We start from the raw sequence: 24,778 nt of genomic DNA on the forward strand, positions 1-24,778 counted from the left end.
CACGCTGAAATGTAATCCAACACAGTTTTGCTTACCAACTTGAAATGGTTCACTAGGACAACAAGGTCTACATGTGGAAAAATGTCCGGTACGTCAATGCTCAATTTGATTTTGTCAAGTGGTTGCACTAAATAAAATCTGGATCAAGATACATTTTAAGTAGATTTACAGTCAACTTTAAAAAAGTATCAGGATCCAGATGATTGTATTTCGTGAAAACCACTTGACGAAATAAAATAAAAAAAACTAATTCAAACAAACTTTTTTCAGTGTGTTCTTTTATGCAAAACATGAAACACATTCAGTCGCGACACATTTCACCCTGCGATACACTTTCCTTGCAAAATTGCAAACACTGGTTGCAAAATGTGAACACAACTCCAACACGGCTCTCATCTTTTTCACAAAACAATTGTAAATTGAACATTTCTAACGATATGATCGGACTAAAAACCGGTGTTGAATTTACTAGGAAGACCTAGCACTATAAAATCTGCCCAACTATTGGACACAGTGTCCTTGCACATGAGCTGACTAATACCTTGCGTCCCGTATGTCCATAATATTCTTAATTCCTGTTGTGCAATCAGTCAAGTCTTTCCTACTTAACTAAACTGCTCTAGAGTAACTCCTCTGGTTGTTTTTAGTTGCATAGTTAGCTATTTTTCAGACTATGTAGGGGTTCCAAAAATATAGGGCCGAGAAAGCTGTGAGAAAGTGTTTTCTGCTAATCTGTCTCCAGTGACCGCCATAATTAGTACTTGAATGAATAGAAATGAATCATTTATGAAAATTGGTCATCAAAATCATGTAAATATGCATGTTATTTATTCAGAAAAAAAAAAAACATTGTATGCAAAAGAAGTAAAGGTGGACATTCACGAATAATGTGATCATGCACTGTAATCCAGTCTGGATGAAGGCGATTGGGAATAGTCTGTTGATCACAGATCATTTCTTGACCTTGTCAATCATGTGACCTTAGCATGGCCCTAAGAGTTCCCCTGTTTGCGGAGCGAACACGCAACAGGTGTGGTTTCTCTGAACCTCTGTCTCCATCTTCTGTCTTAGTCAAACGCTGACAGCAGGACAGGTGACAGTCTCCTCATTGTCATTCAAGCAGTCGGATGCTGTATGAAGGTCAATACTTTGAAGGAGGGCATGCGAGGAACAAGCCAATCAGAAGGCAGAGATGAGACTAAACCGTGATTGATTGGCATCACGGGGTGGAGGGGTGAGTACGCCTAATAGAATATGCATACCAATGAGGAACCGGGAAAGGAAAGGTCTTAGTTGCCACAGCAACACACCTGCCATTGCACACTGTCGCTGTGCTTCATTGATTTGAGGACTCTGTGGGTTTTAGGCTCAGAGTGAGGTGAGTGAATGTTTATCAAGTACTTATTTGTTTTTATCTTCATTATTGTCTCCAATCTTGATTGTTCATTTTTGTCTGAATTGCTGATAATATACTATAAAGTCAATTTTATTTGTATAGCACTTGTCGGAGAGAGGACTCACAAAGTGCTTCACAAAGTTGAAATGCAATCACAGATATACAATCCAGAAGCACAATATTCTAGTTGATAAAAAGAAAAAAAGGCATCAATCTAATCAAAATTAAATCGAATGTACCAGTAAACAAATAAATGACAATCTATACCGCAATGCCTGAACAAATGTGTTTTTAACGGCTTCTTTAAAATGTCCACTGAAGAGGCAGCCATTAGCTCCGAACGAAGTGCATTCCACAATTTGGGGACGGTGGATTGCAAGGTTCTATCAACTTAATTTTATCAGTAACAGTAATAAATTAGGGCTGTTTTGGATGTGTGCGTGTGTCTGCTCGTTTCAGAGACAATTTATGCAATGGAATCAAATGTATTGTCATTGCACATGCACGGGTACAGAGCAAAGCAATTCTCGTGACAATTACAACCCATCCAAGAGACATGATGAACAATGACCAACAGAGGGAGACAGAATGGAGAGTTCTCCCTAATTATTTGATGAAAAAGAAAAATGTAAGGAGGGGGGAGGGCAAAAAAACAACTTCCAATCTTTGCTCCTAAAAGAGACGGGCACAGTATGGGATTGGAAAAAAACTTTTCGACAGCCACATAAATGGGAGACAATAGCGACTCAAAATATTTGCACATGTGAGAGGGGAGGGGCAGACGTACCTAAAACTATAGTGAGTGTACTTATTTTAGTTTAGTGTTATTTAAGGCTAACCCTTTTTCATTCACGGGATGAATAAAGTGCTTGCCTGTCTATCTAGTATATAGTATCTAATATCTATCGAGTTGTTATTACATGTGTTGGGATATGGACTATGATAAATAAAATCTCTGCAATACATACGTCTTTGAACCCAAGAGTGTGCTTCCTGTTTACATGCCAGTTTATCTCTGACATCGCTCCCTACATGCTTGAATGTGTATGATCTGGTTATCTGTGTAGTCTCAGGGCTCTAGACTAACTTTTTTTTTTTTTTACTAGGATCACAGTGGCCGCTAACCCTGAAATCTCAGGGGCACATTTTAAGGGCACTTTCTGTAAATGGACTTGCAAAGTAAATATTCACATTACTACTAATTTTCACGATGTTACTGAGTGTGTAACAAAAAATCATACAGCAGGGTTTAAGTTGAATTTCCCATAGAAGGATTGTAATGATTAAAAATAAAGGTTAAAGTATGTAGTTTACTGCGATGGTGCATGAGAAACTGTATCCTTATTTTGGGTCACGTTAGTCCCAAAATTCTATTTTTATCCAATTCCAGTCTCTTGACAAAAGGATCAACAGAAGTGATAGCGATCGTCTGGCCGGTCCTAATACAGATGGATAAAAAAAATGTAAAAATGAGAAAAGGGGTGGGGGACTTTAGATTGCCAGGAGATAGAAACAGAGATATTAGGAAAAATATTCCCCTTGCACACCCATATGGAGAAAAGGCCTCATCGTCTTACTCCCCCCTTTGCGTCTCTTCTCCTCTCTTCGTCTCTCATTTATTTCAATTTGTCATGCTTTACTCTTCCCTCAAGAGAGCATGCTAGCTGGTGAGCGACCCCATATAGGCCGCGAAATTGTGTCTGCGCTCAGGCTGTAATGAAACATTTAGATGCAGCAGAGAGTGATGGTTACGCATTAATGCAAGCGTTGGTGTCACCGATGCAAAAGCCCCAGCTCCAAGCAGCCGGCACAGCTTGCCACTCCAAACAGCATGTGGTCGTGAGAGGCTTCTCATCAACTCCCATCTTTTTGGCCCAACTTTGGGTCAAGTGGCTTCCAGTGATGCGTGATAATATGCCCATGAACATTTGTTGATGTCTGATGAGGAAAGTGATGATGGCAAAGCGCTTTGTCAATATTTCAAGCTGAACCAAATTGTAATCGGCAGCCGGAGATATATATATATATATATATATATATATATATATATATATATATATACATAGTAAATATATAAAATATATTATGTATATAATAAATAAATATATATATATATATATATATATATGCATATACACATATATACATATACACATATATGCATATATACATATATGCATATACATATATATGCATATATATATATGCATATGCATATATATATATATGCATATACATATATATGCATATATATATATGCATATACATATATATATATGCATATACATATATATATATATGCATATACATATATATATATACATATATATATGCATACATATATATATATATATGCATATATATATATATATGCATATATATATATATATATATATGCATATATATATATATATATATGCATATATATAAACATGTATACATATATTTATTTATTATATACATAATATATTTTGATATACTTATTATGTATGTATAGACAGACATACAGTAGATAGTTAGAAGGCTGTTGGCTTCCTTTATTGACTGCACTTGTGCATTTCAGCGGTAGAAATTCCTCTAGCAATGAAGCCCCACCACGATGCTTAATACCAAATGCTGTTAGCTTTGTTGGTGTTTCAAAGCAAGGCATAATTGGGACATAAGTATAAAGCAAGGCCCTTGCATTAGGTTTCTTAAGCAAAACAAAGAAACAGCTCGCACTCACATATGAGTATTGTGCACAGATTTTGGCATACGCAAATAAACACCCATTATGTGGATCAAAGGGAGCAGCATTGTCAATATAGTAATTGAATTGTTAATGTTTTCCCCACATATTATAAAATCTAATACTGGCACTAGGAACACATTCAAACCTTGATTTTGTGTTAACTGTGCAGCTGCTAGGAAATCATACAATTACAATTTAAATCCAGTAATGTATTCGTGCACATTGTCATTCAGAGCTTCTTTTGATTCAATTCCAGTTTTCCCTCATTGCCAGTCTTCATTCAATATTTCTGAGAGTCAATAAAACACTAGAAATCCACTGATTTTCCCTTTTTTATTCAGTGCCAGCTGTGGCTTCAGGCACAAGTGACTGTGCGCGTGCGTGTACTCTGCGTGCGTGCATGTATGTGTGTCATTGAAAGACAAGGACACAATACTTGTGTTATTGCGAGATCAAAGAAAGCCATGTCAAATGGTGCTTTGCTATTGGGGGCAAAAGCAGACTCAAACTAGTCGAAAGTGGTCTGGCGCGTGTCACTTGTAAGTTTGCATGTGTGGCATAGATACAGAAGCAAACTTGAAGAAACATACATCAAGCATGGATTTTCTTAAAAAGTCCGCTTTACATTTTTTTTTTTTTTTTTAAACAATCTTATACAGTATTTGTATCCCTGCCAAAACCACTGCTAGACACCATTGCAACGCTATACTCACAGGCCACAACATTAGGTACATCTGCATAATCCAATACTGTACAAGTGCAAGAACTGTATCAAAACGGATGCCTTTAAACTTGTGGCCATTTGTGAAATTATTTTATAAATTTCAAACAATATTGATTTGTCTGAGCAAATACCAGTAAATGACTTGCTGTGGTGACCACTACCCAGGGAAAAGCAGAAAAGCACAAATAAGGGTCACCATCGTAAATATTGCCTTTTTGCACTCATGTGATTTATTTGCCAATCAAAGTCTGTTAATCTTAGAATACGACAAGTTTACTGTATGTTTCTGGTTGTAATTTGCAGTGCACTGCATCATTCCGAGATGTCAAATATTTGGAAATACATCTTATTTAGCGCTACATTAAATGGGGGATAGCAAGAACAAGAAAATCTTTGACTGTGGTTAAATTAGCATTTGATGAAAGACGCCAGAAATGAGCTTGTCACACATTTTTCATCCCAAATGACTAATGTCCTGCAAGTGACACCATCCTGCAGGATCATTGCTCGTGTCAGCACCATGACCTCGAGCTATTGTAGAAGTTCTGCTCCACAGGCTTATAAATTGCCTTACGGCTTTGCCGAATCACTTTAAGTCCATTCATTTACACTATGCATGCAGCGCGGCAGTCTTATGACATAGCCATCACGGCTAATATATAATTAGTCTATAGTTATAAAAAGAAAGCCGGTAATGAATTGTTTAATTCTGGAGCGGGAGTAATCCATTTTACAACATAAAAAGTTCTATTATCTTATTGTATGGTAAGGAGATGTTACACTTGCATGTTGAGTGCTGCAAATGTGATGGACAAAATCCTGCATTAGCGCATGAGCTAGCAGTGGTAATGACAAGCGTGAGCACATCAGGAGCACATATAACTCTCTGTCCTGTTGGCCCTGTCAGTCTTAGGCGGGCCTCAGGCAGCCGGGGAGCACAAATGTGGGTGGGAGTGCCTCGGGTCTTTTACTGAGGGGGCCCGTATAGACTCTCCTGTCTGCTGGAGGGTGAAATGAGCCCAGGTAAAGCATACTGAGTAGTAGCTGTTGTAGTGAGACCAGATGGGAGGCTCTTCCACCTTTACCCCTGATACATGTTTTCCAGATGATAAATTGTATATCTGGTATGGAAGCTAGGACAGTCTGTCTTTCTTTTTCCCTTTCCTTTGTCATTGATAGGTCCTCAGCTTGTGACTGTGTCAGAAGGCGACTGAAAATTTGCATGCAGTTGATTTGTGAGGCTGAGAGGAGCCAATTCATAACACGGGTCCACACACATTTTGGTGCCAAGAATGTTTCGACGGTTTTAGGTTATTATGATGTCGTTGAATCCGAAAACGACATTGTTTTTTTTTTCCAAATTGGCTCTTGTTTTTGAGAGGCTCAATATTTTTGTTTTAAAAACTGCAAGTTATGACAATGGTATTCTCTTTATGCTACAACTTTGATGAGGCTGTATCTGCCTTCTCTAGCACGTCCATGCAGTATTCGTTGTCACATTTTTGATGCGATCGTGAAAGACAGCAATCAGAATCGAGAATAGATGGATCTTGTTTCCTACTTCCTTATCAGCCCTCTCAGCTTCATACAATGGACCAATCTCTCCCACACCCTCCGACCACCACCCCCCAATCCCCCACCACACGCCACGGGACACAACAACACCCCCCCACTTCCTGCCCCTCCAATGAGCGCTGCTTTGCAAATTAAGCAAAGTGTTTGTGACAGCTTGATGCTAGCGGAAGCAACAGCAAGTGGAGCTTTGGATTGCAAATGTCCCCCGAGGTAGCCGGCCCCGGCTTGATATACTTAATAAACTTCAAATCCAAGAGAGTGGCAGAGGCGGCCGGCTGATGCCTTTTTTTTTCTTTCCCTTACCCGCTATGGAGCTGCGGGCATGATGAAAGTTAGAATGCTTTAAAGGAAACGGACTGAAAGGTGTGAGTGTGTTTTCAAGTGTGTGACTGCTTTATTTGAAGAGTGAAATGAATAGACCGTGTTTCATTAAAACAAAGCTGAGTCTACCAGTTAATTTGTAGTTTATTGATCTATCATAAAATGCATCCCCCATAATCCCTATTATAATTGAAAGAACCCATTCCAAAAGATTAACATCACCCATTATCTATACGAGTTGTCCTCATTAGTGTCGAACGTAAGCCTATCCCAGCTGACGGGGTGCACCCAGTGTGCCGCCCATCATCGGAAAATAACACAACAACATTTTGTAACTGTTCAACTAATAAGAATTTGAAACAGTCTGTGTACTTATGCAAAACTTTGACACCATGTGACAAACGTAGTGACGAGCATGCAGAAACACACACACACACCTCCCTTAACATACATCCAATTCCCCTTCTAGCATGTTGACTAACAAATTTTTCATCATACAGTAGCAGCTCAGTTGGGCATGTGATGTTTCTCCATGGTTAGGAGATAGACTGCATTTTGTTTGATACTGAGGGCAGCATGAAAATGGGCCACAGCAACAAAGTGGAGACTCAAGTATAATACTGCAGCATCCAAAAGTAAGGCACAGCAACTGGGAGTGGGTATGCTAATTTGGGCAATTGCCTTTATGGTTGTCATTTGTATCCATGCCGTACTACTAAAGACACTAAAAAAAGATTGACTGATTCATATTGTGCTGAGCAGCAGAGCGTAGTCATCGTGGCTCTTTACACGCTATGGTTGTACCGTGTTGTTTTGGAGACTGAAAAGACAAACTTTTACCGATTTATGTAAATTAATATGCAAGAGGATTTTTTTTTTTTTCAAACAGAAAATTGTGATTGAATTGCAAATTGTATGACCTTTAAAGAGTTTGACTTGCACCGCAACTGTTGTGTTTGACCTTTTAATAGCTGTTAAGTTCAAGCTGGTCTCAATTGCCCCTGTAAGAAGACAGATTGCAATGAAGTCCTCCAGACTCACTATTGTGTTCTCATTAAGTCTCTGATAATTAGCAGCTCAAAGCATGGGGTCCAAGTAGAAATAAAACTACTACTTACTTGTAAAACCTCCCTTTGCAAATTAACGTGAGAAATTGAATTAAAAGCTTTTCTTGGCCAACAATTAGGTATCTAACGGGGGTAAAAGCAGTAGGCTGGACACTGATGACGTATCCTCATAAGTTTCATCTCGCTCTATTTTTGATGTCCAATTCACCAGAATGCACACTAAATGTCCCTTGAAATCCCATTATCCAGACCAGGGAAATGGCTTACAGTTACTCTGAATTTTACTGCCAAATTCCCATGAGCTCCTCCCTAAGCCGTCACCTTATCGTGGTGGAGGGTTCTGTGTGTCCCAATCATCCTGGGCGCTATTGTAAATTGTCTGGGCCTTTATACCCCTGGCAGAATCATACATGGTAAACAGGTGGTAGGTGAGGGACCAGACAAAGCATGATTCAAAGACGTGGGGCTCAATTGCAAGTGCCTGGTGGCCGGTCCTGCACCCATAGGACATGGCTGGGAACAGCCCAAAAAAGGCAACATGGGTCCCCTTCCCATGGGCTCATCACTTATGGGAATGGCGCCGGGCACAGTGTGAACTGAGGCAGAGTCGGTGTCCCCTGTCAGTAGTCAACACCCACCTAAGGCTTTAAAGTATTCGGTGCTGTCGTGGCGGCAATCTGCAACACCTTAAGATGGCCCCTGATACGACTGGTGCCAGACTTTTGCCAGCAGTAAGTCCGATTCGTTTCCAGTGAGCGTTGGACTCCGCCAACGTTGCCCTTTGTCAGCGATTCAGCTCACAGTCATAACATTTATGGATAGAATTTCTAGGTGCAGCCGAGGCAAAGAGTGAGCCTGATTGAGTGGCCTGAGTACTGCATCTCTGCTTTTTGCACATGATGTGGTTCTGTTGGCTTCATCAAGCTACCTCTCACTGGAACGGGTTGCAGCAGAGGGTGACGCGGTTGTGATGAAAATCTGCATCTCCAAATCTGAGACAATGTGTCAGGACTCTCACTTAGAAATAGGTCATCCGGGAGGGGCTCGGAGTAGAGCCGCTGCTCCTCTGCATCTAGAGGAGCCACACGAGCTGGTTCGGGCATCTGACTGGGATGCCTCCTGGATGCCTGAGTTGAGGTGTTCTGGGCACATCGCATCGGGAGGAGGCCCGGGGTATGAACCAGGAAACAGTGGAGAGACTATGTCTAATGATTGGCCTTGGGAATGCCACGGGATCCCCCTCGGAAGAGCTGGATGAAGTGGCTAGGCAAAGGAGAGTCTGAGCTTCTCTGCTAAAGCTGCCATGCCCGGGACCTAAACCTGCATAAGTGGAAATAAATGGGCAGATGCATAGAAAATCCAATGAGCTGCATCGCCAATAATGTCAGTCATTTCTTTTCTCAAAGAATAGATGAGAAAGTGTCAAAAGAGAAACTAAACTTGGTGCAATGCAGAAAAAGATGGAGGCAACTTTCAGTCCCATTCTGGCCAGTTATGATCTTGAACAAAGACTGTGTGTGCAATTCATATGAACATTTTCCTATCACTGCAGAAACCTAAAGCAAAATGTTGTGTCATAACTGAAATATTAATGGGTGGCTTTACACTTCTCCCCTCAGACAGTGTCCTTGAGCAAGATTAAACCCCCCCAATATAGTGTAAATACACCACCATCATTGTGTGTATGATACAGGGGAACAAGATAATGTTGTAAATGTGTAAAGGAGAAAAAAAGCTAGATAAATGCAGCCCATTGACCGTTAATACATAATTCCAGGCACATGTACTAGTCTGTTAAGTTTAACAAAACTATTCAAAACTGGCTAGTTGCTCGAAATTCACAGAGTACATCTTTGAATTAGGACAAATTAAAATCCTAATCACAATTACTGTCTTTGAAAACTGCATTTCACGCAAACCAAATAGTATCTGCTGCAGAGGCACTGCAGTGTCTGAGGGAGACAACGTGAGCCTGGTAATTGTGAATCTCTCACCCATTTCTCCATTGGTTGTTGTGCTGTGTAGAAGGTAAAGTAGTGCGCTGAGGTAGTAGGAATCGAAACCATTCCCTCTAATAAGCCCCTGTGGGAGCGGTATGAACGCTACTGCAAGTAGATGCAAGCCGTCTGCAGCATGAGAGCACCAGATACTTTGAGCAAGGTGCATATCAAGGCAAGTGTGAACAGTGACTGTTATAGAATAATGACCTAATATCACATTCCTCTCTGTAGTAGCTTATTGCTAAACATGCAGGGGTTATGAGATGTCACATCTAATGGTATTCTGGCAGGTACAGCTACAGCTAATGTTTTTTTTTCTGGAATATTGACTGCCGAGTGCATTTTCATATGGAAAAGATTTTTAGGATACCATTTTCTAAGGAGAGCGGTTACTACAGTCCAATGTCATCCATTATTCAATATTATGGAAGTGTTGAACCACCAATGTGGAGTAAAAATGTTTGACTGGTAAATACGTTCGAACATACTCGCAAGTAAGTTCGAATGTACTCGCAAATATGTTTCAATTTACGCGTGGGCTAAACACTAGCTGCTAATGTAGCATTTTTTCCAACAATGCCATGGGGTTTTGACTTGCACATCAAGGACTTGATCAAGTAAAATAAAATGCTATTATTTTAGTATTTGGTCTACATTATACCAATACGGTTGAAAATTAAGTAAGGAAACATTTATTTGTAATATTATGGTTTTACCGTATTATGTCTTCAGTGCATGATTTACGTTATGCTTTTTATCTCCGTAATGCCATAGGGTATTCGCTTGCTTAAGTTAATAGCTCGTGGCATTATGGGAAAAAATATGCTGGATGTAAATCATGCACTGAGACATAAGAAAAATTTGATTATTGGGGAAGGGAGGCGTGATTAGTCCACGTTAAACCGCAGTTCGATGATTGACTTTGTGTCATCGAACTTGACCGCATGTCATGGCCAAGAGATGGGCGGCGCTGTCAACTGGGGGTGTGTTGGTTTCGATGGTGAATGAAGATGCCTCTAAGGTATGTGTGACTCCGGAGGCAGTTGATGAGTACCGGCAGGCATTTTCCGTTGTATTGAAGAGCTCACATTGCAGTTACATAATTTCTTCAAAACATGATGTCAGAGGGTAACACATGAGTGTCAAGTATATGAAGAGCAAAGGGAGAAAGTGGCGTTAATAAAAGATGAAGTGGGATTTGCTCTGGTTCCTTCTAACGCGTGGCTTCGATGTAACCCTTTTTTGTTGACACACAACCCTCTTGTCACAATCGCCATCCAAGGATGTCAGCAGCTGCCGGGGAAGATGTTATGGGGGCCTCGATGTGATTAATTTTCCTGGAGGCTAGGCCCCAGAGCTGCGGCCCTTTCATTTTCTATCAGGTCCATAGATCTCCAGCCCTTTATAGCTTGTGATTCTGCTGCTGGGGTCTCGGGTCTTATCGGTGTCCCAGTCTTATCTCCCAACTTGTCCCTGCGACCTGACTGCAGGAGGATTAGCTCTGGACCTTTTGGTCACTTCAAAATTTCCCTTCAGCAAAGATGGAAAGGAGCCCAACGTAAGACAAGATTAATCTGGTTCTGAGGGGGCTCTAACCACGTTTTTCCACGACTGGGGCAGATATGGTAAAGGTCACTCCCGCTCTAATTTAATCCTTGTCATTTTAAAAAGACAAGGAGTAAATTCCACTTTCAAAGACACAGAACTTTGATAATGAGTTCAGTCTGTGAATAGTAGTTTATAGTAAAATATACTGTACGTCCTCTTATATTTTAGATTTCATTGGATTCGTTTTTTCAAATAAGAGGATGGAAAAGGAATCGTGTTATATTGGTCATGATGACACATACAGTGGATCAGGGTCAGTCAGCGGCTTTACAAACCGTGACCAGACGAAGACAAAACACAGAAAGTTGAAGAGTATAATGAGAAGACCTTCGGGGAGGAATCGCAAGCTCAGCCAATTAGTTGCTGAAAGGCCAGCGGTGAACTCTGACCTTGTCTACTCTACGTCCATTCTACAGAGAGCTCTAATTAAGTTTGGCGTGAAATACTGTAGTTCCTCCTGTCTACAGCTGAGAATTATACACTGGCATCAGAGGCCACAAATGGTCCAATTTCTACTCAGTACATTGATATTTCTGAGAAAGAGGGAATAAGAACGGAATTCTGCTGAGACAGGAAGAGCAGAAGAAATGAACTGCATGATCCCAGATATGAATCCAGACTTAGTGCAAACCTTTTCACCTCACTACTCTGCACAAGAATAATTCAAAAGTTCAAATCAGGAAAGACAAAGTCTTCACATACACAGTTTTGACCCAATGGGATTGAATCGTTTGAAGATTCAGAGGTTAGTGTAGCAAAATTACATTAATGGGAGAAGGTGCACATAGACACAAACTACGGTACAGTATATTATTTTATACCATGATCACATCTGCCTCACAGTTTTGACGTAGGGGTTCGAATCTGGCCTTCCTGTGTGGAGTTTCCAAGTTTTCCCATGCTTGTGCGGGTTTTCTCCAAGTACTCTGACTTCCTCCACATTCCAAAAACATGCTTATAGGTTAACTGAAGAGTCCCGTTCCTATCGCCCAAATGAGCGGAGGATAAACAGTATAGAAGATGGATGGATGGGTGGATGGGTCTTGCGTCTCTTTCGAAATGCTTGACCATCTGCAGGCTCTTATTTTGGCCCTCAGTACAGACATTTGGACAGCATGGCAGAGTTTCCGCAGGAGCACAGTTTGAAATCTGTCACAGATTCTGTTTGCGCTAAGACACTGCACTCATGCCTCACCTCGTTCACAAGTGTGTGTCTCTCAGTCTGGAGTTGTCCTGTTCTCATGGGAACTGAGTAAGAAATCAGAGTAAGAGTTACACGCAGTTACGTAGGCAACATGAGAGTCATATGCTCAAACTCTCAAAAATAGTAGAACACAAAGTTGGACCTTGAAAGTAATGTATTTAACCCATTAAAGCCTAAAGCGCCTGGCTCAACAGCTCCCCAAACCCTAAGGTCGCCTTTGGAATTACCCTTGAAAACCTGAAGTTCTCCCAGAAATTCAACACTTACAAAATGATTAATATCTCAGCCCCTGTAGCAGACAGAAACACAATTCCAAAAGAATTAAAGAGCTTCGACATGTGGCTTTCACACAGGCAGAATTTATTATTATATACTGTTTCAATCGAAGATGTAAAGAAAGCGTGTCATTTTTTTAAAATCAAGTGGTAATTACCATCCTCTATTCTGTTACAAAGACGTCAATATCGTAATTGTCTACAAACCATATCATATCACGTTCGACTGGTTCCACTGGTCGTGCACGTCGTCTATAAATCATTGCCGTTACTTACTTTAATCAGAGCTCCCGGCGATCGACGGCATCCGTCATTAGCCTACCTACGGCTCGAAAAAATTCCACGACGTCCTCCGCGGTCTCGCGACACCGTCACGTGTATATTCAGATGCATTAAGTTGGCCAAGAGATGGAGCATTGGATTAAAAAAGGACAGTGACGTATCCGCTCCCCCGGTTTGAAAGGTAGAAAGACGCAACAGCGCTCCCGGCTCTAGTGGTAGAAACGCGGTTATGCGCTCCCGGGTTTAATGGATTAACCATCATCTCAAAACAGTACAATGTTAGTGTGAAGACATACATTACGTATTTTTATTAAATTTTAATTTTTACTAAGCTTTTTCAAAGAGTCATGAAACTGCTAAATTATGAGGTCATGCGATCAGGCTGAAATTATCGGCTATTCATTAAGTCCCTATCCCACTGAGGAGCGAACATTTCCGACTGTTGGCGAAAGTAGAAAAATGCGCGGTTCGTTCAAGGTCGCAAATGTTTGCCAAACGGTCAGCAGACGTTAACCTGTACTTTTCTTGTTGCAAGTAAATTTCCTTTCGACAAAAAAAAAAACTGTTGGCAAACGTCTGGTGAACGTTTTGTGAACATTAGCGACATTGAACGAACCCTGACGAACGCTTTTTACAACATTTTTAGACAAGCACACCCCTAGTATCGGAGTCTTTTTTCATCAAATGAGTGTTCGCACGACTAAGTATGAATATATGCATTAAATAGCTTCAAACTATAATGACACCATGAAAATAGGGAGCCTCATATTGTAAAATAGTGAGTAGAAAAAAAAAAAAAAAAAACACGTCTCATTCTACCTTCACTTCAGATCTTGGAAATGGAACTAAAGAAACTGTCAAATATTTATTTAATTTTTTTAATCCGAAACGGCTGTGAGAAAAATACAATGGAGCTGACAGAAATGACATGGAAACAATAGATGTGAGTGAAGTTAATTGGCTGTATTGTTGTGGTATGATAGTGTTCAAAGTGCACTTTTCCTCTTTCCAGTGCTGCGATAATGAGCGTATCATGTGGAACTAGTACTACATGTGGAAAAGCAACCCTGCTGAATTTATGTGCTATATATATATATATATATATATATATATATATATATATTGAAGTTCAAGCTCAATGATGTTTCAAATAACCAGAATTATTCAAAATACATCATTACAGCCCCCCTTCTAAGTCTTCAACAGAATTTTTCAGTGTCAAAGTGATTAACCTAAAAGAAATGAACATAATTTATTCGTCGTTTGCATGGCGGGTCACCAAACAGCCGAGGCGGCCGTACGCATGAGGTTCTATTTTGAGACACAGAAGGCAAGAAAAACACATGATTGACAAGCAACAGCTGGGAAGGAGGATAACACAAGGGTGGAATGCAGGAACACAGGTGTCAGTCACGATGCTTCATTAAAACAAAGGCTGCATCTTTGTGAAGATATGACGCTCTCATGTCTTTGACAACTTTTCAGCAGACAAACACTTTGTTCAATGTGAAGAAGACTATGAAGCCACACACACACACACATTGCTGTTGTATTAGTAGGCCACAACTATATTTTATTGACAGAAATGCCACCATTATCTTGAATATAGCCACTAATTAAAGGTGACATATGGAAAATTGACTTTTTAATGGCTTATACACACATAGTTGTGTCTCTCAAGTAACTGCCCACCCATCAAGTGCGCAATTAAAATAACCTAGTAAAATGTGCATCTATGAGTGAGCTGTTCTGCAATTCCGCCAAGTTACGTAACTGTGGGGCTAATTTACAAGAACAGAGTTTTTCCGACCATGACATGATTTGCAAGACTGAAGATCCAGAACCACTTAAAAGAAATTGACACTTTCTAAAACACTATCGTCCAGAGGCGTAACCATGCAGAAACAACAACATCCCCTATGGATGAGACACCCCTGATATCATGTCAAAGGTAAGCAGAGCTGCATTGAGTGTTGATGGATGCGCAGATTAGCGCTAGCTATCAACATTAGCTTCAGTTTTCATGCTCCAAAAATCTCTGAAGTGGTTTAAATTGTGGAAAAAAATGCATCGTGTATCTGCTTTAATGCTTGGCCAGTGGTGACAAAGAAAGAAAAGTTCCTCTGGCCTCTTCACAGTGAAATCAGCTAATCTAAATGGAACAAGACAGCAAGCACTCATTTTATCATTTCAACGAAGCTACAGCTATATTGTACATAAATATCGACATTTTCATGCCCTTATTTTGTTGTGAGTCGCAAAAGTAAGGCAGAACGACTTACTTTTTGTGTCTCCAAACACCCTCCCTGATTCCATTGAGGGGGACCAGTGGGTGCTCCCTGGCCAGCTGTGTAAAATTTTACGCAGAGCACCCGCAGAAGTGGCGCATCGGATCCATTGTTTATTCACATTTCACACAGAGCCCAACAAAGCAGGTAATTGACACCTATACAATATTTGTTGAACAGCATACAAAAGGGCAAGACAAGCGTGGAAAAGGAGCAAGACGGGTAAATCAAGAGCCAGACATCATGTCAATGTCCTTAAACTTGGCCTTGCACCCAAAATCCCCACTCCCTTTTCATGTTGACATTAACAACCAAATTCTGAATCAAATCGAATGAGTTACTCGTTATACTTTTCCCGAAAAACAAATCAGAGTCCGACAAATGAATAATCCAGATCCAGATCCATAATAACAGGCTATTCTTGCAAAATTGGGAATTCAGGTATTTGTTTTCTATCCCTATATTCATACTTTAATCACCAGTTTGTGATATTTTGGGGCATATTTTGAAATGATGTTCATTTAAAGTTAAAAAAAAAAAAAAAAAAAAACTAGAAAGACAGCTGACTGTCAGCAATGTGATGAATGTGGGATGTGCTAAAAAAGGATCATGTATAGGCCTACACATCAAAACAGTTGTGGACAGCTTGATCCATATATTTATCTAATCAGAAATGTCTATATTTATGCACTCTCAACTACCCAATTTGAAGTGTTCCTCCTGGGGGAGTCCAGGGAAAGATGTTGACACCTGTCATATCTGCAGTCTGTCAAAGGAAAATGTTATCATTCCTAATTAAAATTTCATTTGGGACTAATGATAAGGCCATTGCTCCTTCCATATAAATGATAGCATTGAGGGTGGGGGGGGGGGGGGGGGGATGACTGTGGTTTGCAGAGGAAGACTTCCTGGGTTGGGACACAGGGTGCAACATTATCTTCTAGCAGCCAGGAGTGAAATTACAGCAGAAGTATTGATGTTTTAATTAAAGGGGACATAATTAAATACAGTGTATGACTCCATCAACTTTTTAAAATTATATTTTAAAAAATGAATTCTATTTTAATAAATGAGAAGAGTAGGAGGTGGTGGCGAAGTATGTGAAAATGTATTGACCCTAATGGTGGTGATGTTCGTATTCAGTTGAGTTTAAAGTTTAATTCACGTTGAACAATTGATTTGAAGTTGTAAGGGGTAACTTTGCTATTATTTCACTTTTGAAAGAAGGGGCCAGTATATATTGTATACTACAAAATTTGCTTTTATTGTGACAATCTTGAAAATAACACAAAAGAAGAGCACATTCTTGTCTGGGTGCAAAGTTGATGAAGATTAAAGACGTGTGTTAGTACAACAGCCTCCTTTGCCATCACATTAGGAGCTCAAAATCCTTTTGGCGTGGAACGTACTGTGTAAGAAATACGTTAGATCAGACTTAAATTCTAAGCTAAAGTGACATCAGCGATTGGTAATGGCAGTAGTGCTGTTGTCGCATTACAAGTGACACTAATGAAACCAGACTGCTAAAAATAATATGATGACATTGGGTTATGTGTGCTTAAAAGATAGACGTATATGTGAACGCATAAAAATGCTACTTGTGAATGCGGGTCTATCCAGGCAGAAAAAAAAACAATCTGAAACACAGACTTGCACACAGCACATGCTTTCTCTACGAGAGAGAAAAAAAAAAAAAAAAAACACTGTCATTCGTGCACACTGCACTATTCCATATCACGCACGCCTGCACAAACATTCACATTCAATCACAAGGATTGTGAAGCACTCAAGTAAGGAACACGCAAAAATCTACCTGCACACTTACAGGGATTTTCATTTGTTTATATGGGTTTAGGATGTGAAAACTATTCATAATTCATAAGAGAAAAAACAAAAGTCAATGGTGTGCATGTGTGTGGATGCCCTCATTATATATATATATATATATATATATATATATATATATATATATATATATATATATATATATATATATATATATATATATATATATATATATATATACATACACACATTTTTTTTAAGTAGATATGATAAATATGGCCATTTAACTTGACATTTTGTGAATACAGATGCTTTAGAGTGGGTGGTGGCTGGTCTGCTAAAACTACGGTACTCTGGATGATCAAAGTTTCGTCATGTGCAAAACAAAAGGGAGCGATGTGGCACGGCGTTGTCTTGATTGCAACATGGCTTGGATCCCTCTTTAAAATAAAATGCTGGTGTTTGAATGACATCTTGATATGAGTACTCAGCGTAGCGGAGGGGGAGGGGGGATAACATCAAAGCACTTGTAATTTTTGTGACAGCTCATCAAATTCTTGTGCAAGAGCAATGAATGGGGAATATGGTGTGTGGGGGGTTGGGGGGGGGGGGGGGGAAGAGAAAAAAAAAAAGTAAAGCAAGTCCCAGTGAGAAAGCGTGTGCATGGAGCATCTACACAGCAAATGTGTTTATTCTGCACAATTTGGCATCAAACATAACAGACTGCCAAGGACCTGCAAGTGCTTGTGGTCCACCATTAAAATGGAATTTATTGCTGCCTTAAGAGCAAGCCCTCATTTGTGCTCCTTACTTTCTCCCGGGCTGTGGTAATGGGCGTGCCATGAGGCTTTTTTTCCCCCCACCACTTCTATCAGCAGGCGACAGACACGTCGACGGAGGCGCTCATTAAAAACCCAAATGGCCTCGCTGGTGTGCCCACATAGCCGTCAGCCATTCCTGGCATCACTGCCATCCCTCCTGTCACCTGAAGGAACGGCGACCAAACATCACATTTAAAAGCCTGCTCAGCCCACAAACGCGGTGGTGGCTTTTCACGCAAGTGCCACTCACTTTGCACCGCCGCCGAAAAGATGTCAAATTATTCTTTTTTTTCTGCGTGTGCTTTATTGTCCACCAGTTCCCCCGCACAGGCCGGTAATTTTTGCTTCAATGTTTTGTCATCATAAAAAAGAAGACATTTTTGACTTGGCCAGCTAACGCCATAATGACACTCTGTAGAGAGTAGCTTCTAATGTTGAAGGAAAAAAAACATTAAATTCTAATATACAGCAGGTTTTATGGTCAAAGTCCTTGTTGGAAACCGTAGTTGTACAGAACAAGGATTGAGAGGGGACAGACAGAGAAAAGAAAATCAGACGTATAAAACGTTAGAAGACAATACAATTCCCAAGTCTCGATATCATGTCTGTGACATGCTTTTATCCAAACCACAAGGTTAGAAAAATACAGTACACTTACACAAACAAGCCCCGCCACTGTACTTACAACTACGAATCAAAGCATGTACTTCTTATCAGAAGCTATTGCTAATCTGTGAATCCAACAAAACTCAATGCAGCTCTGCTTACCATGATAACATGGGGATGTGGCTGTTATCTGCACGGTGGTGTTTCAGATAGTGTAGTCTGGCGGCCGAAGTGCGGCTATAGATCTTAGTCGCCCTCGTCTGAGAAACTCTGCGTAGGGAGACCATATGTGTTACGTAATAATGGGGCAGGTGTGCAGAATGCCTTGCTCAAAGACATTTTTGTTAGAAACAGGCAGATAAAAGATTTACTTGATTGTTTCACAATTGGGAGCACACATCACATCACATCAGAGACCCAACTACAGTAACACCCCCCCCCCCCTCCATTGTGAGGGTTACGTTCCAGACCAATCCCACAAAAAGTGAAATCCGCAACATAGGAGTACTATATTTAAATACTCCTTGGGCAAGGCATTAGCAAGCTGAGCCCTTTGGCACTGTGAGGTCATTTTCAGTCGACAGCAAGTGGCAAAACGAAATGGATTAAAAACAGGTGAATTTTGCTGCTTAATTCATATTCCACAAACAATATTAATCAGAATACTGTGTTGAAACTAGTGGGGGTGCATAGAACATTATTGTAAAGATTTTTGGGGGGCTTCAATTCCCCTTTTAACCCATGCTATTCATTATTCGTGTGGTAGATAGTGTGTCCACATTAAATAAGTATATGACTCTAGGCGACAATGGTACGCGCGATTCCAGGTCTACAAGGATTCATTTCTTCACCCAATAAAGTGGAGAAAAAGTATTTGCTATGACTGCAATATAACAGTAGCTATTATACCAGCTGGCCACATTACAATCATCTTAACAACCCAATGAGATCCAATACAAACATTTTATTTCAAGGGCAGCATGTTGGGCCTAGTGGTTAGCACGTCCGCCACACAATCGTGACTTTGAGGCTTGAATTTTGAGGTGTTCTCCGCAGTGCTTGTGTGGGTTTTCTTCAAATACTCTAGCATCCTCTATTACAAAAGTCACGCGGTGTAGAAAATGGATGGATACCATATTTATAAAATTACAGCTCAATTTTGATTGCTGTAGTGCAGTTCTTTGCGACTGGTACGATATGGCAAGAAAGTTAATTAATAGTTAAGAACCCGTTGGCTCAAGAAAAAAAACTTGGAACACATTGTTCTAGTATTGAAAGGATGGCATTATATTACTTCAGTGCCATTCCGGGCACACATCATAATCATCATCGTGACAATGTGTTTCCCTTAGTTACTCATAGTTTACACTTGTAGCCAGATAGCATGAACTCAGGGCCCCATAAATCTCATCGGCCAATGATAAATTCATATTTAATGACCATGGTCATTGTCTGGAAAGAAGGAACATTCTTTCATTACTGCCGCCAACGCCTGCTGCTTAGTCGAGATAATTGATTTCTCTGTGGTAACAAGGTATCGACCACGCGTGGTAGCCGACTAAGATGGCAGTTTGATTCAAAGGCGTGGAGAAGGAGTATACGTATTATGTATGTGTGTGTTTCTTTCTTTCTCTCAGACACACATGACTACAGCCTGCAAAGAGCGCATGTAACCTATTGGCATGTACTACTCATTTGAACTGAAGATCTAAAGTAGCAGTAGATACTTTCAACAGTGACTTTTCTGCAAGAAATTCAAATCCAACACTTAGTGAACACAAAGTGCCATGTTTATGCAGTGTTAAAATGACTGTTTGCTGTCAAAGACTGCATTGGGCTAGCTTTGACCAACAGTTATTGAGTTGACGTACCACAGGTGCTGACTTATTGGCTCTCAACTCAAGTAGCCAGACAGCCGTACAAGCGCTACAAAGCTGCAGGATGATGAACATAAACTCAATCTGCAAACAGTCAATAAGAGCAATAAGTGAAGCTTAGGAATACAATCATGCATTGATTGCATTCATCTCCCAGAAACTGTAATCATACAGTGGACTCCTCCTGCACCACTTCACTATATAGAGGAGTTTGATACCTTTGTTGTTGTTGTTGTGTGTTTACAAGCTTACAATGTAATTTATCTAAGCGCTCTTAATTGGACTAGTTACTCATTTGGCCCCTGCAGTCCCACAGCAGAGTGGCGCTCTAACAGCGCATACACTGGCTCGAGCATGGAGGGAGCTCCACGCGCACACGCACGCACACACACACATTCACAGCCAGCTGTTTGATGCCTGCAGCATGTGAGCTTATGCTGCACGATATGCCGTAAATAAACACAGCATTCCCACATGAGGGGACACATCGACACACAGGAGGCCTCATTTCAGGCTAATGAACTATTAATGTTGATTTGAAATGCAAACATATTTTGAAGAGTCTCCTCTGTAAAGAAGGAACAAAGATAGATAAACTGGCACATAATTGAATATTTCTGCAGCACAGCTGTCCAAAGGCCAGAAATATCCGTCAGTGTCGACCTATAGAACAAGAGTATCTCCTTAAATGAACGAACACCAAGAAGAGACCAAATGACATTTAATGCTTTATTTTCACATCAACCGTGGACTGTGTTCTTTTTAGAGTTCCACTGGACTCCAGTTTGGGTTAGCAGAAGCGGATACAGAACAGATATTTGACAAAAGAAGCAAAACCTGTTGGTTGACAATTTTTCAGACCTGGTTTGCCAACACACTTAATTCAAAAGAATAACAACTCATTTGAATCAAATGTTTTTTATAAGCAGGAAGGTTGTTTTTTTGTGAAACTAAAATATAAAAAAAAGGCACAGCTGGCATATAAATGTATTAAGTTTAAAACGCATATATAAATGCAGTAGTTAGCTGTTGGCACACAAGGCTTGACTAGGGTATTTCTGTATTAATAGTACATATCCAATCCAGTCAGTACCCAGTGTGCTCTTCTCAGTTAAGGCGCAATCACAGAAGTTAGTACAGTAGTTACAATTGCACGATCATAAAGAAAGCATAACAGTAATACAACAGCAGCCTCTAGTGGTGAGTACATCCATTCCGTTTGTTGCATAGATACAGTGCAAAATACTGCATAATTCCCATTCAGCATCAGTGTTGATGTTAGTGTTATTTAGGCATATATATAAATTAATCTGATTGCTAATCAGCCTTACCATTCAACGTAAACATAAAATACAGTGTTTAAAGCAAGTGTGAAAGGATGTTTCAGCTCAATGACACAACATTCTAAAGTCAAACTAATCATTTTTTCCTCCCCTCGGCCACCTTTCACATGGTGCTCTATCCCTGAAACTGTGGTTACAACCACACATTCGTCAATGGATGATTGGGCACAAAAAAAAAGATCCTTCTAACAGATGAGCTGAAGTTGCTTGGTCATTAAAGCCTCAAAACCTCATTAGCACAGTTTTTGGTCCATAAGAAATCAGGACTTAATGTTTTAATCAAAGATTAAAAGGTAGAAATATTCTTCATGTGTATATGTAATAATCTGACTAGAAAATCAAAGACATGTCGATATAATGCATTCTTGAGATAAAATTGCACCTTAGTTTTTACTCACATTTTTGTGGAAATGGAGCTTGTTATTGCAGCAAGTAATGCAGAAGTCATTATCGGCTTTTTTGTAAACTCCAGTTAGCCTTTACTTCAGATGTGGTGACTCAAAGAAGTTGCCCCGGGAGTTAGCAGCTGTTTTGTTCTTGCCGGCAAATCTAAAGATGGTTGTGGACAACATGTTTAGAATATTGTACACATTTAGGATGCATCAGACACCCCAACATTTGAATTTCACTGGCACCTTCACTAGAAATGTTATGAAAATGATAACATCTACTGGGTACACATTAAGCTTGAATCACTATATGCTGTAAGTCTAGACTAATTCATTTAAGTTAAGTACATTAAGTACTGTATTATGTTTTTGTTTGGTAGAATTTTGCTTGCTTTGTTTTTTTTCTTCTTTTTCTTTTTTTACAGACACCATGGCATATCTATGATAAGTTTACATCTATGAATACAGAATGGATTTGTCAGATTTTTGTGTCTTTCAGAATCAAATAAATATTTTCTCTATTACCTTGGCAAAGACTTGATTGGAAAAACTGATTACTTCAGCTATCTTATCAGTGTTTAATGTGACGAGTGAGTGATGATGGAGGAAGAAGAAAAGAGATCAGCCGCCAAATTTGGCTTCCACTTGCCTACAATTTTGGGACTTGATTTTGAAATTATTGAAGCAGATGCTGTTGTAACTTCTGCTAGGTTGCCAAATGAGTTGCTGATTTTTTTTTAGGCAAGCTTACTGTCAAATATTCTGAATAGGGGTAGACCAATTATTGGCAGAGCCAATTATCGGCGCATGTATTAGGCATTTTGCACATTGGAAACGCCTTTAAAAAAAAAAAACGTGTCTATTTTTTTACCCATTCATTCTAAGAGATGCAGCTGCGCCTAGGAACTCCCTGCACTTTTTGTTTTCTTTCAACTTATAACAAAGCTAAGTGAAACATTAGCATTTCAGTTAAATTTTGGAAAAACTATTTGGTGTAGAAAGCTTTAGGGAGATACATGCATTTATTTTTTGAAGTTTTCATTAAACTTTCTAAGACATGCTGCTTGGCCTGCAAGCTTCCTGCAGTTTTTGTTAGAAATTGAAAACAAAGATGTTTATTGTAGATAAACATGAAAAAAAAAATTATGCTGCGAACTGAAAAGCTGTTTAATAAAAATGCTTAAGGCATTTAAACAAAGTTAAGTGTTATCGGCCTCCTTGACAACTACTTATCAGTGTTGGCCCTGAATAAACATGTTGGTCTATCTCTAATTCTGAATACAGATTTTTTTTTTAATGTTTTTTTTGTTTTGTTTTAATCAAACATTAAAAATATTCAGTTGAACAACACTACATTTAATACTTTTGCAAAACTGGTATAAAAAATTCATAAACTGGTCAATTCTTGAGTGCTTTGTGGCCGCAGTAGACATTCGGCAAATATTCGTAAATGTTACTAGTACGCACACATTTTGGAGTAGAACATAAAGCTTTACAGGGCCAGGTGAAAATTCTGACACTTTAATATTTATGTGGCATTTGATGCACCCTACAACACAAGTATGTGTTTGTGCGAGTATGAGCGTGAATGAGCTTACATGGTGGTGCTGGACAGGGTCTGCATCATACGCTTTGACAGCGAGCTGGAGGAGGGCGTCTTTGTTATCAACTGGTGCTCAGGAGTGGTCAGTGGTCCAAGTATGCTGACTACAAAAAACACATTGGGGTACAGTAAGTTCATACAAGTTGGAGGTGCAGTTGAGTTTAGTAGAAAAACATGCTTGGAAATGATTAGAAAAAAGGCAACGTTCCGGTTCAATACATAATCAACACTGTACTGCAGTACGACCTTGATGCTGTGACTTACCATTCCGACTTGGAGTCTCAGTGAAGTTAACATCTTCCATGTCTATATTATCTGGATATGCATACTGACTCCAGTAGCTTGCCGGGATACTAAACAAGCGCTCAATTACCTGGGAGGAAAAGAAAAATGAGCCCTACTGAATTATGAAAAAAAAAAAAAAAACAATGATGCTAACAGTGTGTTACTTGATCAAGAATATACTTTACCCGTGGTTGTCTGCTTGTGTCACTTAGGACGGTCATAGTGTCTGGGTTTGGAACAGCGTGGCCCACAAGGGTGGGTCCGAACACCCTGGACAGGTTTGTCACATCCATCTTTGTATCCACACTCTTCGACACTCTGGGGGAAAAGGATGACATGCCGTCTCACTGTCCCGGCAAAATGCTTTGACTAACTAAATCTTTTTTTATAACAAAATCAGCTGAAATAGAGTTTAAAGTTACACTTCAAAACTTAATGAAAGTTACTTCTGCAGATGGATCATGATGCAGGCCAGAGTGTCCCGGTTGGGTTGCGGCAGCTCGCTGATGGTTTGGTACAACAAGGCAAGACTGTTGCCATCATCCTGGATTTCTACATTACATTACAGGAGACACGTGGAAATTCACTTTTTGTTTTT

General features: G+C 39.8%; 1 protein-coding gene across 3 annotated transcripts in view; it reads right to left on the bottom strand.

Moving 5' to 3' along the window:
• LOC147142398 (rac GTPase-activating protein 1-like) overlaps window positions 1-24,778 on the bottom strand; it is a 39,735-nt gene that overhangs the window by 9,146 nt on the left and 5,811 nt on the right. Inside the window, exons 13-18 of one of the 3 annotated variants that reach the window (XR_015088233.1) lie at window positions 24,627-24,732; window positions 24,366-24,498; window positions 24,160-24,268; window positions 23,891-23,999; window positions 22,302-22,452; window positions 18,860-18,953 (exon numbers count right to left, since the gene is read on the bottom strand). Coding sequence is in view for 1 of the 3 variants with exons in the window: in XM_086041774.1 (XP_085897900.1) it covers window positions 22,383-22,452; window positions 23,891-23,999; window positions 24,160-24,268; window positions 24,366-24,498; window positions 24,627-24,732 (527 nt within the window). In the remaining 2 variants the exon portion in view is untranslated. Of the gene's footprint in view, window positions 1-18,859; window positions 18,954-21,275; window positions 22,453-23,890; window positions 24,000-24,159; window positions 24,269-24,365; window positions 24,499-24,626; window positions 24,733-24,778 lie in introns of those variants that run through there. The other 2 variants (XR_015088234.1, XM_086041774.1) reach the window with 2 other exon arrangements.

Source organism: Filicampus tigris, chromosome 9 (assembly GCF_054856515.1).
Source record: "Filicampus tigris isolate MCC_2025a chromosome 9, RoL_Ftig_1.0, whole genome shotgun sequence".
NCBI lineage: Eukaryota > Metazoa > Chordata > Actinopteri > Syngnathiformes > Syngnathidae > Filicampus > Filicampus tigris.